This window comes from Melanotaenia boesemani, chromosome 15 (assembly GCF_017639745.1).
Source record: "Melanotaenia boesemani isolate fMelBoe1 chromosome 15, fMelBoe1.pri, whole genome shotgun sequence".
Taxonomy (NCBI): domain Eukaryota; kingdom Metazoa; phylum Chordata; class Actinopteri; order Atheriniformes; family Melanotaeniidae; genus Melanotaenia; species Melanotaenia boesemani.
The window spans coordinates 194,526-209,417 of NC_055696.1; the positions used below are offsets into that span (position 1 = coordinate 194,526).

The 14,892-nt window shown below is 43.4% G+C and overlaps 1 protein-coding gene across 2 annotated transcripts in view; it reads left to right on the plus strand.

The window, feature by feature from the left end:
• nova1 (NOVA alternative splicing regulator 1) overlaps positions 1–14,892 on the plus strand; it is a 42,341-nt gene that overhangs the window by 7,389 nt on the left and 20,060 nt on the right. For both annotated transcript variants that reach the window (XM_042007621.1, XM_042007622.1), the window contains exon 2: positions 643–786. In XM_042007621.1, coding sequence (XP_041863555.1) covers positions 643–786 — 144 coding nt within the window. The remainder of the gene's footprint in view (positions 1–642; positions 787–14,892) is intronic.

The following is a 14,892-nucleotide window of genomic DNA, read 5'->3' on the forward strand; positions in this document are numbered from 1 at the left end:
GTAACAAGCCACTTTAAACCACGAAAGCCTCTTCCAAAATTAGACCATTTTGGCAGTATACCCTTTGAGCAAATCTGCAGGATTGGTTCACATATGTTCTCCACATGTTGGTTAATTACAAAGGATAATTCAGCATTAGCATTCATGAACTGCTTGGATTGTAAGTTCAAGTGTTTGCGTTTCGTCCTCCAAGTGTAACTTTGCTCACCAGGATAAGTTTTTACACTCGGATGTATTTTACTTTCCTTTGATTTATGAGTAAAGGAGGATTACTAACGTTGAGCTTGGCTGGGTTTTTATTCAGAGGTTGCCAAAACTCCTTGAAATGGTTAAAATTAGACCTCAGCAAACTGGAAAGGAGGTCATCATTTACTCCATGCGAAATCTGGGACAGGACACAGAACATGCCACAGAATGTGAATGCACTGAGAGCTCCACAAACTCCAGCTCAAACAAACACCTTCCCTTCACCAGAGGAATATAGATGCATGTCAAAGCATTTCCATTTGTTTTTTTTTTTTTTTGTTTTTTTTTTGCCTGTTGAGGTTAATGGGGGTTGGGTACTTGTATGAACTACATGACAATGTGTGGAGCTGCTGTACATGATGTGGCCTTTTCCCACCTTGTGTGTCTCTTCCCCAGAGGAGGGTGAGTACTTCCTGAAGGTGCTGATCCCCAGCTATGCAGCCGGCTCTATAATTGGTAAGGGTGGCCAGACCATCGTACAACTGCAGAAAGAGACGGGTGCCACCATTAAGCTGTCCAAATCCAAAGACTTTTACCCAGGTAAGAATGAGCCCTTGGTAAATTAAATTTAATGTTTGAAAGACGTAAAAACTGCACTGTATAAAAGTGTTGACACTCCTCATTTTTATGTCCCTTTCAAGCAGTCAGACTTTCTTGTGATCTTTTAAAATGATCTTGAGCGACAGTTCTCCAGGCCTTCTGTAGGTCTTGCATAGGTCATAGTTTTTTATTGACATTCTTGGAAATTGGTTGCTTTTGACCCATTTTAAGAGGAATTATGAGCCATTCAAGCACGAAAAAAGGACCTAACTCAAGGGGAAAATCATTTTAACTACACATAACACACAATTTAGCAAAGAACGCATTTCAAATTCCTCATTAATTTTTTATTGGCAGCCTTTTGTAAATATATTTTGTCTCCATGTCTTTAGTCATATCTGAGAAAAATGCCAAAAATAAGATAGTTTACAGACAGAATAAATGTATTTTTGCTTAACAAGCTGATTCCCAGAGTTGTTAGCTTAAAACTTGGCATGTATGTGCATGATAGGCAGTGAGTCATTAAAATAAATGAAGAGACCTGACGAGTGGAGGACAAAACAAGCGTCACACATAAATGACAAAGTGAAAGTGATGTCCTTAGAAATTGGGGAAAATCCACTAATTACCTGACACATGACCTAAGAGAAGGATCTGGCCCTTCAGTTTGTTCATACTCTTGACTGAAGCCTCATCAGAAATGGTGTCCATGGAAGGATGGTTGTCAAGAAACCATTCTTAAGAAATGGAAACAGGGAGAAAAGACTGAGGTATGCATAATGACAAAAGAACTGGACTGAAAATTAGTGGCAACAGGTCTGATGGAGGGATGAATCTTCCTCAGAGTCCTTGATATTACCAAAGCAGTGTGGGATTATCTTGACAGAGAAAAAGGCAGCCGACATCAACAAAAGATCTTTGGAAAGTCCATCAGGAAGTCTGGAGAACTTTTCTTGTAGACTAAGAGGGTTCAGACTGTGTTGAACAATAAAGCTGCTCTGACCAAATACTGACTCAAATACTCCTCAAAACTATGTAGTACTTATGTCCTGTATTTTCATCCATGTTTGCACATATTTTAGTTAATGGCTTCACTTATTTCCTGTTTCCTTGATAATGTAGAAAGAAATGAGGAGTGCCTATTCCCCAGTACTGTACATCACAGAAGTAAGTTTGCCAGCTGAAGGAACAGTGCTTCAGTAGAAGACATTTGACATTTATTTTGTCCTAATTCTGCTGCTTAGAAACAATGGTAGTCCATATTAATCAGACAGTAATCATGAAGACTGTGTACTTAACCATCCTAATATGCTAGATGCTGCAGCTGTCAGATGTTGCATTCAAGTCTTTAAGATTCTTGTTTGCCTTTTCTCTCTTGGTAATTCGACCAAAACACAAACAGAAGGTATTTGCAGCCTATAAGAGAGATGTGACATTGTGGATGTTGCTATATGACAATCAGCAGGTTTCCAAGACATCCAGCATTTTCACTTCAAGGTATATACAGGATGCCAGTACAAAAACTTCACACGTTCACTTCACATTACTGAGAATAAAAGGTGCTGGGTGGCCATTTTATACCCTCATGCAAGTTGTATAATGCAGAGGACTTACAGGCATATATCCGAAGCAATAATTGCGCAAGAGTGTCGCTCAAACCTGGCTCATATAGAGGTCCTAGCTGAACCCTCTTATCCTTAAAACACAAGCCGGCTGAGTTGTGGAGGAGCCTGGCTGTTTGTCCTTCATGCCTCAGAGGAAGCTCCAACTTGCTGAAAATAACAGGTGCTGAACGTTTCGCTGATTATTATGTCCAGATGTTTGCTGTGATAACTGATGCTGGCAAATAACCCCTGTGTGGTAGACTTTGTACACTTTAGAAAAGTGCCTCTAAAGATAAGAATTAGGTAAGAGTAATTAAAAGGGCTGGATATGAATGTGAGATATACTCCAGATGGTTTCAAATGACAGAGTTTCATGATTGTTTTTAGTACTTAATACCACAATGCTGCAAAGACCAAAAACATTGTTCTCAAGAAATCAGTTACCTTTGTAATCAGCAGCTTTGCATAGTGAATCTGTCCTGTGATCTCTGCTGCATCTGCTGTAAAAGAAAAGAATATTACTTACAAGGAAAAACACACTTTGCATTTTAAATTTGGCCTCTACGTGTGATATATTGGAGCGACTGAACCGTGGTAAAGATTTACTAGGAGCACAGGGAGAGGAGAAGAAGGATGTGCAAGCAAATATTTTTCCTGTACTTTGTCTTCCACCATGTTTCTTTTGACCCTGATGAGGAGAAGCGTATTCAAAGGGCTCAGCTCTAGATTTTGCACACAGGAGGCCTGCAATGTTTCAGGAAATGAGTTGTTTCTAGTGAGTAAAGGAGAGGCACAATATGTACCCTAATTTCTTACTTTAGACTGTGGATGTGTTCCTGGGCTACCACCTGCTCTGCCCATCCCCCTAGCCATTACTGTGATGAGTGAGAAGAGTAGTTCAGGGAAAGGGTGCTGGCAAGAATTTGATTGGGCAGTTGTTCTGGCCCACACAAGTTAAAGGAAACAACTGCCATCGTACGTTACACAATATGTAAGAGTGCTGCTTTTGGGGAAGTTAATCAAGTTATGAAAAAAATGCTTGTCCTGGATTAGCTGAAATTTGGGCTAACATGCTAACACAACACAAATCATTCTTGCATTTCTCATCTTGCTGCTGGCTGAGCACACTCAGGTATGCCCACTAGAAAAATCAAGGAACAACAACCAATGCAGCCATTTTCTTCTCTGTGACGTCTCAGTGTGAGACTTCCACCCTCCTCCCGTCACCCATCTGACAGGGGCACAAATGAAAGCATGAATTTAATTGGGGGAACTGCACAACTGAGTCCTGCTGTGACTGAGATGGATGAGTGATAGTGAAGGGTGTGGATGATGCATGATTGTATGAGAATGAGGGGACAGGGGGGCAGGCCCAGAAATAGCCTGTTTCAGTCGCTCTCTGTGGACATGACCCCTCTCCCAGCTGTACTCAAGCTGCTCTAGCACAAGCCAAGTTTCCTCTTTCCTTCTCTGCACTCTGTTTTGCTCAGATTTGATTCCTGGTAGTTAGGAGAGTAAGAGCCAGAAACTATGACATCATACCGCTAAAAATTTTTTCAAGTTTGCTTCCTACACATAGCCGCTGCCTTTGATTTGGTTTTATTATCTTGCTTGAGCCTGTCTTAATCTTTGTATTGCTAAGTTACTGGAGATCCTACAAACACAGCACACTATGCATTCACCCACTTGCACTGTGCATTTAGCACATATAACGCCTACATACACCTACTTACACACATCTGAATACTTAAGCAGCTACAAAGAGAGCCGCGAGACTTCATGATTTCAACTTAAACTTAGAAACAAAACCTCAAATGCTTTGCTTTGTGCAGCTTGCCACCAGCCAGATACTTGTATTGGGTTACAAAGTACATCACAAACAGATGAAGTTGTTGCAATGTCATAGAAACACAGGGTGTAAGTTTTCCATGATCTGCTCATAAGATATCAACCGTAACAATGACGTTAAGTTAGCAAACACGACCAATCCACAGTAGTGAGGTATATCCTTTTAAAGACAAATGGAAAACTCTACTCAAACTGAACTGCCGTATGTAGCAGACACTGCTGCTCCCTTCTGGATCACCTCTGCCTGGGATGACATCATAGACTGGGATTTCAAACTGACTGAAACAAGAGCTTTTACTTTCCCACATTGCATCTGTGTCTCTAGTGAATAGTCCAACTTTGATCAGAAACAGTTGTTTCAGAGTTGTTCTCTTGTACCGCTCTGCTTTGTCATGCTAATGTGTTGTAGGTAGACTCTGCTGACCTGATCTGCAGGCACATTTCTTGGAATACAGTGCAAGTAAAATGCTGCTGCAGGTTTTCTTTTTCTTTGTGTGGGATTGGCAAAGGTCAGTTGATTAAAGGGATATGCCACCAATTTTAGACAGAAAGATCCAGTTGAAGGGATCGCATTAGAGTAAGTTCTGCTTTCTCAGAATCCAGATCTGTCAGTATGGGCACTTCACAGGGTTCTGTCAGGTCTCCAGTTCGTTTCTATAACACTGTACGACACTAAACTGACACTAAACACGAACCAGTGCACAGTCTCCCAGGAATTTTGTTTTTAATTTATCTGCTGACATTGCTATCTTGAGCCTACCGCAAAAAAACAAAAACAAAAACAAAAACAAAACAAAAGAAAAAAACAAACAAAAAACAAAAGAAAATTTCTCTACCTTTCTTAATTTCTCTGATAGAAAACTTTGTGCAGTAGTGTGATGTCATCTTCACTGTAAACTAAACTAAGGAGATGGTTTTAGATACTACATCAGTGGTGCATACATCGATTAGGTGTATTGTTCTAAATATTTCAGTACCCATTTAGATACAGAGATATTTCGACACCTTCAGCTGGAGGGTTCATGTTAAAGGTTTGTGGTCCTGCCTACAACAGAGGGAACGTTTTCACATTAGGCGCATTTGGACAGAGAAGTTCTAAGAACGCAGTTCTAATAACTGCCCTAGTTCTAAGAACTACCTTCTCCAGGGGAACTGTTTCATGTTGCATTCGCACATTAGTTGGGGGCGGTAGCGGGACCGATGTGACGCATACGTCACGTAACCCGCTAAAAACAAAACAACACGGCAAGCTAATATGGAGAACGAAGAGATCGTCGTGTTCATGCTCTGCTTGATGGAGATGTTACTGATGGACAATACAACCAGGCTTCTCAAGGTCGAGGCTGGAAGGCTCCTGAAAGTCAGAAGATGAAGAATCCAGCGGCAGCAACGCTGATAACTAGTGGGAAAAGGTTGTTCTCAATTTTACCGATGAGCAGTGGATAGAGAATTTCTGTATGTCCAGGGAGACATTTCAATACATCTGTGGCCGCCTGAAGCTGCACTGGAGAGGATGGACACAACCACCTGCTGCAGATACTGAAGGAGATGGAGAGCAGCCTGGATGCTTTACCTCCTGCCTTCCAGCTAATCACTACACACCTCTTCATAATAAGCATCATGTTCTGGAAGTTTGACAGACAGAACATACATGTATACATGATGTACACATTTAAAGAGAAAATGTTCCATAGAAAATGCATCATTTCATTTTTTTTTTTTCATTTTTTTTGTGTTATGTGCAAAATAAAGATCTCATCATCTGCTATTAAGATTTGTGTGTTTTAGTAGAAAGGTGGAGGAGTAATCCGTCACTGAAGGGTTGGTTGTGACTGACTTATGGTTTAGAATTATGAGGACATACACAGATTTAGCGTAGATGAAGGTAAAAATATAAAAAGGGTGGTGAAATGTTTACAGGTGTGTAATTTGTGTCAGATCTTGGTTAAACATGATAAACTTCGTTCTGTGACATGGAGCATATTATAAAGTTGATAAACTAACGTAATTTACACCCAGGATAAGACTTAAAATGTAGCGGCCAAAGATGGATTATTTAATATTTCATAGCTGTGATAAGTTAATAACTACTCAATATTTTTATTAGCTAATATTTTATAGATGTGGCCAAAGCACATCTAACAGACACAAACTGAAAACTTCAGACTCTTTACAAAGTCATTTATTTTTTTATAGTGAATACAGCAGAGCAAAAATAACTATGTACATGTGTGTGTATGCTGCATATCACACTGGCTTTTCCTGCCGCACGCAGGAGTCATTTGCTGCGGCGTTGCCCGAGTAAACATGTCGGTGGTACAAGCTGTCCAATTTACTGTTTTTTCGGTTCGTCCCGCTCCGGTTGTCATGATCCTTAATTTATTTGTAGTCTTGTGTGAGTTTTCTACGTGCGCTGCTTCACGTTATCCCGCGTTCTCTGACTGAGAGCTGATCGTCAGGAATATTTTTATATTTCGCTGCGAACCTTCAAAACCTCTCTGAAAATCCTCTGTGGTGTAGACGGTCAGAAGAGCTTTGACCTCCTCGTCGGTCCATTTATCGCTTGCTCTGTTGTTGTTTTTGTCCGTATGTGCAACTGTGTTTTTTAAATGTGGCGGGGACACAAAATGCGGAAATCTGGCAAGGGGCGGAGCTACCAGTCACCAAACACCTACGTCATGAGGGTTCCTATAGAACCCCGCTCAGACCCTGCCTCGGAACAGGAGCTAAAATGGTTATAGGAACTGGGGGGTTTGGTCCCTAGTTCCTATATGTCGGAATGCAAGAAAAAACGGCCTGGTTCCTGAAAAGGTTATAGGAACTACAAAAGGTTCCTACAGTCGGAAAGAGCCTATAGTGGGTGTATGGTGTGGATCAAAGGATTATAATTTTGTTTAACTAGGCTGTAAAATGGGCTTTGTTAGAGAGCTTAGTCAGATAAGGGATGTCAGTGTGGTTTGCCAATCTCACTGTTTAACTAAAAAGTTGGCGAGCTCGACCCCTCCAGTCAGTTTATGAGCAGTCTGTTCCGAGACAAGCTCAGGATATTGACTGACCCACCACATATCCTCTATGCAGACTATAAGCTTTTGCTTCCTGTCATTGTTTCCTATTTCTATTAAACATTTAAGCAAATATGTGTGAAGCTAAACAGACTGAAATATTTTGATTGTGTTTTAACAGTGAGCATTTGGAGTATGCATTTATTTGTATTGGCTATGCAAGATTGCATGGACATTAGGAACTACATGCAGTTTCTTCTCGTGATTAATTTGATTTAACTATGACTATGAAAGCTTCTAATATTTACAGTATTTGACTTCAAGACAATCAAGCATAGCTTACTGTATTATAGTACAGTAGAGGGGCAGCATGGCTCAGTGGGTAGAGTGGTCATCTTGTAACCCTCGACCAAGTCGAGTTCATGTCGAGGTGTCCTTGGGCAAGACACCGAACCTCAAATTGCTGATGGGTCGTGGTTAGTGCCTTGCATGGTAGCTTCCACCATTAGTGTGTGAATGTGTGTGTGAATGTGACGTATATGTAAAGTGCTTTGGGTATCGTTTCAGGTACAGTAAAGTGCTTTATAAAATACAGACCATTTACCATGTTGTATCTTATTGTATTCTGTTGTATCATATCTGTTAGTTGTCAGTCCACATTAAAAGTTTGAATATTGTTAACCTTGTAGCATAACTGCTTAAGTCATATTTTAAGGTTTTATAGGGAATGAATGCACATTCAGTTAGCAACATTAGGGGAGTACAGTTAGACAGATATCACAACTTAGCCAATATATGACAATGCAGTGATGCTAATGATATGTAGTAGGGGTGTAAATTACAAGTTTGTTTAAGATACTGTATTAAATTGATTAAATAGATAATAATTAGATGTTTGCAATTGTCACATCTTCCGCCATGATACAATTTCAGAGCCAGGAATTGATATGAGACAATATCACATGCGGATTTAACACAATCACTTCCATTTATATCAAATTACAAAAGGCAACTAGAATATAAAAATAATGTTTTATTCCAGGGCTCAATCAGTCATTTACATGAAAAGCAATCTATTCTCTTTTTTTATTTTATGTTTTTTTTTTTTTTTTTTTTAGTTCATTTATCAATAACAATGCAAAGAGACATAGAGGTCATATAGAAACCCTGAAGTTTTCATTATAAAGTATATAGCATTAAGCTAATTTGCTCATTTCTTCCTGGTTGGACTTTTCAAGTAAAAAATAAAGGAAGAAGGGAAGGATCAGGAAAACACACTAGAAGCAACTAGAATATAAAAATAATAATATAAAATAAAGAACCACTTACTAACACCATATATCTAATTTGTGGCTGGCATTGGACTAAAAAGGGCTCTATTATGCTTGTACAGGCTAACTTATTTTAATGTGAGTCCAAAAGGACAGGAATCAGTCCAGCATTTTTCACAAAGCCCTTTATTTATTTATATGGATCCTCTCTGTAGGCCTTCGGATCAGCCTCTGCCAGAAACCAGTAGAATGAGACTCTTCAGCCCTGAGCCCCGCCTCCCGCTGATGTGGTTGTTTTCATCATAGAAACACCGGCAGAACTTGTAAACAAACCAAAGTAATATAAATATCCAGTAAACAATGTTAACACAAAAAACTACAGTTGTACACGTTTGAGCCTGAATCAGACCCCGAAAACAACTCATCAACCTGCAGCGACTCATCAACCTGCAGTGACTCATCAATCTGCAGCGACTCATCAGCCCGCAGCGATACGGCAACCCGCGGTGACTCTGCAACCCGCAGCAACTCATCAACCCGCAGTGACACATCAACCTGTGGCGACTCATCAACCTGCGGCGACTCATCAACCTGCAGTGACTCATCAGCCCGCAGCGACACGGCAACCCGCAGCAACTCATCAACTTGTGGTGACTCTGCAACCCGCAGCAACTCATCAACCCGCAGTGACTCATCAACCTGTGGCAAACCTGCGGCGACTCAGCAAGCAGTGGTGACTCATCAACCCGCAGCACATGTGCAACCCGCAGTGACTCTGCAACCCACAGCGACTCAGCAACCTGCAGAGACTCTGCAACTATCAGCGCCTTGGGAACCAGCAGCGACTCGGCAACAGGTATCAGCGCTTTGGGAACCAGCAGCGACTCGGCAACCCGTGGCAATTCACAAAACAACCAGCAAGAAATAGATAAGCTAATGATGCTCTTTGCTAACACTTTCATGCATGTTACACTATAGCTAGCTGCATTTCTAGCCACTCCATGTACATCTGTTTTTCCACATGGATAATCAGCTGGATGTTTTTAGCCTGGTTACTACGTTTGCAGCTTTTCCATCTACAGTGTTGATCGCTAACTTTCTGGTCATCATGTGTTACCTGCTGGTAGCGATCAGGTAAAGTAAGTTTGGGTTTATTCCTGTAGTTGGACCGTTGCTCACACACTATCAAAACTAAACAGACAACTTATTCGGTTTTAATTACAGCTTGTGGCTCAGGATCAGAAATGTGGTCCTTCATTGTAGCAACAGACCCTCCTTTCAGCTAAAGCCTGGTCGCAAATCCCTCGTTGTACCGGCCCTTATTCATCCAGCAGTCGTCGGTGAAGTGCCGGTCACAGATACAAATGTTAGTGCAACTCTGTGTCTGGTCCCCAAAAACAAACTCCAGCCATTTCTGTCTAACCATTGTTTCCTTTGGGAATTTGAACAAATGTAGCTTTCCCTTTGGGTCAAATATTACAGAACTATAGCATTAATTATCACAATTATGCAGATGATACACAACTTTATGTGTCTCTGTTACCAGACGACTGCAGCCCAGCAGACTTACTGTGACAGAGACTGGAGCAAGTAAACACTTGGATGAGGGAGAATTTTCTACAATTACATGAAGATAAAACTGAGATTATTCTGTTTGGTAGCAAAGAGAAGAGGGTCAGCATTGGTAAACACCTGGAGCCCTATTTCTAAAGCTGGCATAGGAACAAAAACCGGGGTACGGCAAATATAGTCAACTTTTGGGATTTATGAAAACCAAACATGACGGGAAAATGTTCCTGCCTCCATGGCAACTCTGACCCAGGCGTACGCACAAAATCTAGATAAATGGGAAACGGCGACACCAATGGTCCAGAATAAAATCAAGGAAATGACGTTAAATGTGAGACATTTGTGCACAATCCACTATTACCTTTGACACCACATGTTAGATATTAAAGCTGTTTGCAGAAATGAATAAAGACACATTCCATATTAATTCTCCTAGAGCCATGCTCTGGGAAAAACAGAATGTCCAGGAAAAAGAGAGATGATATTAATAAGAACTATTGTTGGGAGCAACGCGTTACAAAGTAACGCTTTACAGAAACGATATTACTTTTTTGGGTAACAAAGACAGGCAGTGATGATCCGGCTATGATGTTTGTCCATGTCTACACGCTGAATTAAGAAATGGTAAAGTAATAAGTAGTGGCGTTGCTTTTCAAATGCAGTAACGAGTAAAGTAATTTTATTACAATTTACAGAAGTAATGAGTAACTAGTAACTAATTACCTTTTTAGAGTAACTACCCCAACATTGATAAGAAGCTCAACCACTAAAATATGTTCTGTCATTGTGAAACAAAACCTCCATGTTTTAAAATCCATCCATTTAGCAGACGCTTTACTCCAAAGCAATTCACCCCTGTGGGAATCGAACTTCGATCTACTGTATGGCAGACGGATGTTCTACCGACTGAGATATCGATCTGGACATTGAAGCCAGAAGCCAGGCCAGAGTTCAGGCCAGAGTCCAGTCCAGAGTCCAGACCAAAAGCCAGGCCAGAGTCCAGACCAGAATCCAGGCCAGAGTCCAGACCAGAGTCCAGACCAGAGTCCAGGCCAGAGTCCAGACCATAGTCCAAGCCAGAAGCCAAGCCAGAGTCTAGACCAGAGTCCAGACCAGAGTCCAGGCCAGAGTCCAGTCCAGAGTCCAGACCAGAAGCCAGGCCAGAGTCCAGACCAGAATCCAGGCCAGAGTCCAGACCAGAGTCCAGGCCAGAGTCCAGGCCAGAGTCCAGGCCAGAGTCCAGACCATAGTTTAAGCCAGAAGCCAAGCCAGAGTCCAGACCAGAGTCCAGACCAGAGTCCAGGCCAGAGTCCAAGCCAGAGTCCAGGCCAGAGTCCAGACCAAAACCCAGTCCAGAGTCCAGACCAGAGTCCAGAACCAGAATCCAGGCCAGAGTCCAGACCAGAATCCAGACCAGAATCCACACCAGAAGCCAGGCCAGAGTCCAGACCAGAGTCCAAGCCAGAAGCCAAGACAGGGTCTAGACCAGAGTCTAGACCAGAGTCCAGGCCAGAGTCCAGACCAAAAGCTAGGCCAGAGTCCAGACCAGAAGCCAGGCCAGAGTCCAGACCAAAATCCAGACCAGAATCCAGACCAGAAGCCAGGCCAGAGTCCAGACCAGAGTCCAGGCCAGAGTCCAGGCCAGAAGCCAGGCTAGAGTCCAGACCAAAAGCCAGACCAGAGTGCAGACTAGAGTCCAGGCCAGAAGCCAGGCTAGAGTCCAGACCAAAAGCCAGGCCAGAGTCCAGACCAGAGTCCAGACCAAAAGCCAGGCCAGAGTCCAGGCCAGAGTCCAGACCAAAAGCCAGGCCAGAGTCCAGACCAGAGTCCAGACCAGAATCCAGGCCAGAGTCCAGACCAAAAGCCAGGCCAGAGTCCAGGCCAGAGTCCAGACCAGAGTTCAGCCCAGAAGCCAGGCCAGAGTCCAAACCAAAAGCCAGGCCAGAGTCCAAGCCAGAAGCCAGGCCAGAGTCTAGGGCAGAGTACAGGCCAGAGTCCAGACCAGAGTCCAAGCCAGAAGCCAGGCCAGAATCCAGGCCAGAGTCCAGACCAGAGTCCAGTCCGAAAGCCTGGCCCGAGTCCAGGCCAGAGTCCAGACCAGAGTCCAGACCCAAAAGCCAGGCCAGAGTCCAGACCATAGTCCAAGCCAGAAGCCAGGCCAGAGTCCAGACCAGAATCCAGACCAGAGTCCAGGCCAGAGTACAGGCCAGAGTCCAAGCCAGAAGCCAGGCCAGAGTCCAGACTAAAAGCTAGGCCAGAGTCCAGACCAGAGTCCAAGCCAGAAGCCAGGCCAGAGTCCAGGGCAGAGTACAGGCCAGAGTCCAGACCAGAGTCCAGACCGAAAGCCAGGCCAGAGTCCAGGCCAGAGTCCAGACCAGAGTCCAGACCCAAAAGCCAGGCCAGAGTCCAGACCATAGTCCAAGCCAGAAGCCAGGCCAGAGTCCAGACCAGAATCCAGACCAGAGTCCAGGCCAGAGTACAGGCCAGAGTCCAAGCCAGAAGCCAGGCCAGAGTCCAGACCAGAGTCCAGGCCAGAAGCCAGGCCAGAGTCCAGACTAAAAGCTAGGCCAGAGTCCAGACCAGATTCCAGACCAGAAGCCAGGCCAGAGTCCAGGCCAGAGTCCAGACCAGAGTCCAGGGCAGAGTACAGGCCACAGTCCAGACCAGAGTCCAAGCCAGAAGCCAGGCCAGAATCCAGGCCAGAGTCCAGACCAGAGTCCAGACCGAAAGCCAGGCCAGAGTCCAGGCCAGAGTCCAGACCAGAGTCCAGACCCAAAAGCCAGGCCAGAGTCCAGACCATAGTCCAAGCCAGAAGCCAGGCCAGAGTCCAGACCAGAAGCCAGGCCAGAGTCCAGACCAGAATCCAGACCAGAGTCCAGGCCAGAGTACAGGCCAGAGTCCAAGCCAGGAGCCAGGCCAGAGTCCAGACCAGAGTCCAGGCCAGAAGCCAGGCCAGAGTCCAGACTAAAAGCTAGGCCAGAGTCCAGACCAGAGTCCAGACCAGAAGCCAGGCCAGAGTCCAGACCAGAATCCAGACCAGAAGCCAGACCAGATTCCAGACCAGAATCCAGACCAGAAGCCAGACCAGATTCCAGGCCAGAAGCCAGGCCAGACTCCAGACTAAAAGCTAGGCCAGAGTCCAGACCAGAGTCCAGACCAGAAGCCAGGCCAGAGTCCAGACTAGAAACCAGACCAGAATCCAGACCAGAAGCCAGACCAGATTCCAGGCCAGAAGCCAGGCTAGAGTCCAGACCAAAAGCCAGACCAGGGTCCAGGCCAGAAGCCAGGCTAGAGTCCAGACCAAAAGCCAGACCAGGGTCCAGCCCAGAGTCCAGGCCAGAAGCCAGGCTAGAGTCCAGGCCAAAAGCCAGGCCAGAGTCCAGGGCAGAGTACAGGCCAGAGTCCAGACCAGAGTCCAAGCCAGAAGCCAGGCCAGAATCCAGGCCAGAGTCAAGACCAGAGTCCAGACCAGAAGCCAGGCCGGGGTCCAGGCCAGAGTCCAGACCATAGTCCAAGCCAGAAGCCAAGCCAGAGTCTAGACCAGAAGCCAGACCAGAGTCCAGACTAAACGAGGAGAAGCAGCATTTAGCTGTTATGCTGCAAACAAATGGAACAAACTGCCAGTGGAGATGAAGCTTTTAAATCAAGGTTAAATTTATTTATTTTCTTGTGTGTCTATGCATGAAATCTGCATGGTAACTTTTAACTAATCTTTCTTTCAATCATGTTAATGTAACTTTAGTGATTTTATCGTGATTTTTACTTTGTTGCTTCTACTTCTGAAGGCTTTCTTTGCACCATCTGTGATGCTTTTAATGTTTTAAAGCACTTTGTATTGTCCTGTACATGAAATGTGCTGTGGAAATAAACTGCCTTGTCTAAAATGATCACTGCATTAATGTTTGCTCAATGTTTTTAGTTTGGATTGATGCAATTATCCTGTGCTTCATCAAATCAATGAATCAGTGTAAATCGATGTGTTGTTACACCTTAACATCTAAACTGTGATGCTTTCGTTTTATTCTGTTCCGAATATGATCTGCTTTCTGGACTTTTCTGAACAATAATTTCTGAATAATAATTATTTAAATGACATGACTGTCCAGTCTTTATTGCTCTGCATAGGCTGCATATAAGCTTAATTTGTCATTCAACAATTTAGACCACACTCACTAGATGCATGAAAGCAAAGAGCTCAACAACATCCTCAAAGACGTATCAGAGATGCTTCGGCCCCGTTCACTCAGACTTTTACGATTAGCTAACACAGGGTTAAGCTTTTAGCCGTGAGCTGAAGTTGGAGAATTTGTATCTTAGCAACGGTGCACAACTAATCTCATGGTCATATAACTTCAAATAAACTTGAAGAGGGAGTTGTGACTCAGATTGTGGATGATGATTCTCCCTTGGAAGGAGATCTTTTAGTGGCCATACCACCCACTCCCAAGTGCTAGTCAGTTTTAGTGGTCACACCTCCAGAGACTGAAATACATGCAATAATACAAAGATTTTATTCAGCATTCCTCAATGATTTCTAATTACATAAAATATTAGTGCTTATTTTGCATTTAAATTCTTCTGTTATCCACTGAATAAACAGTCACCATGTTATAATTCTAGTTTCTTCTAATCTTTTTGTGGTAATGTCATTTGAGTAAAGTTAGCATGAGAGTTCAATTTAAACCCAATTTTTCTGCTCACACTGGCTTCCTCTTTGCAAAGAAACCAAATGGCTGATTGACTTTTAATTACAGCAAGCTGCATTGCAAATCCACATTTTATACTGCAGCTACCACCAAATTTACATGGACT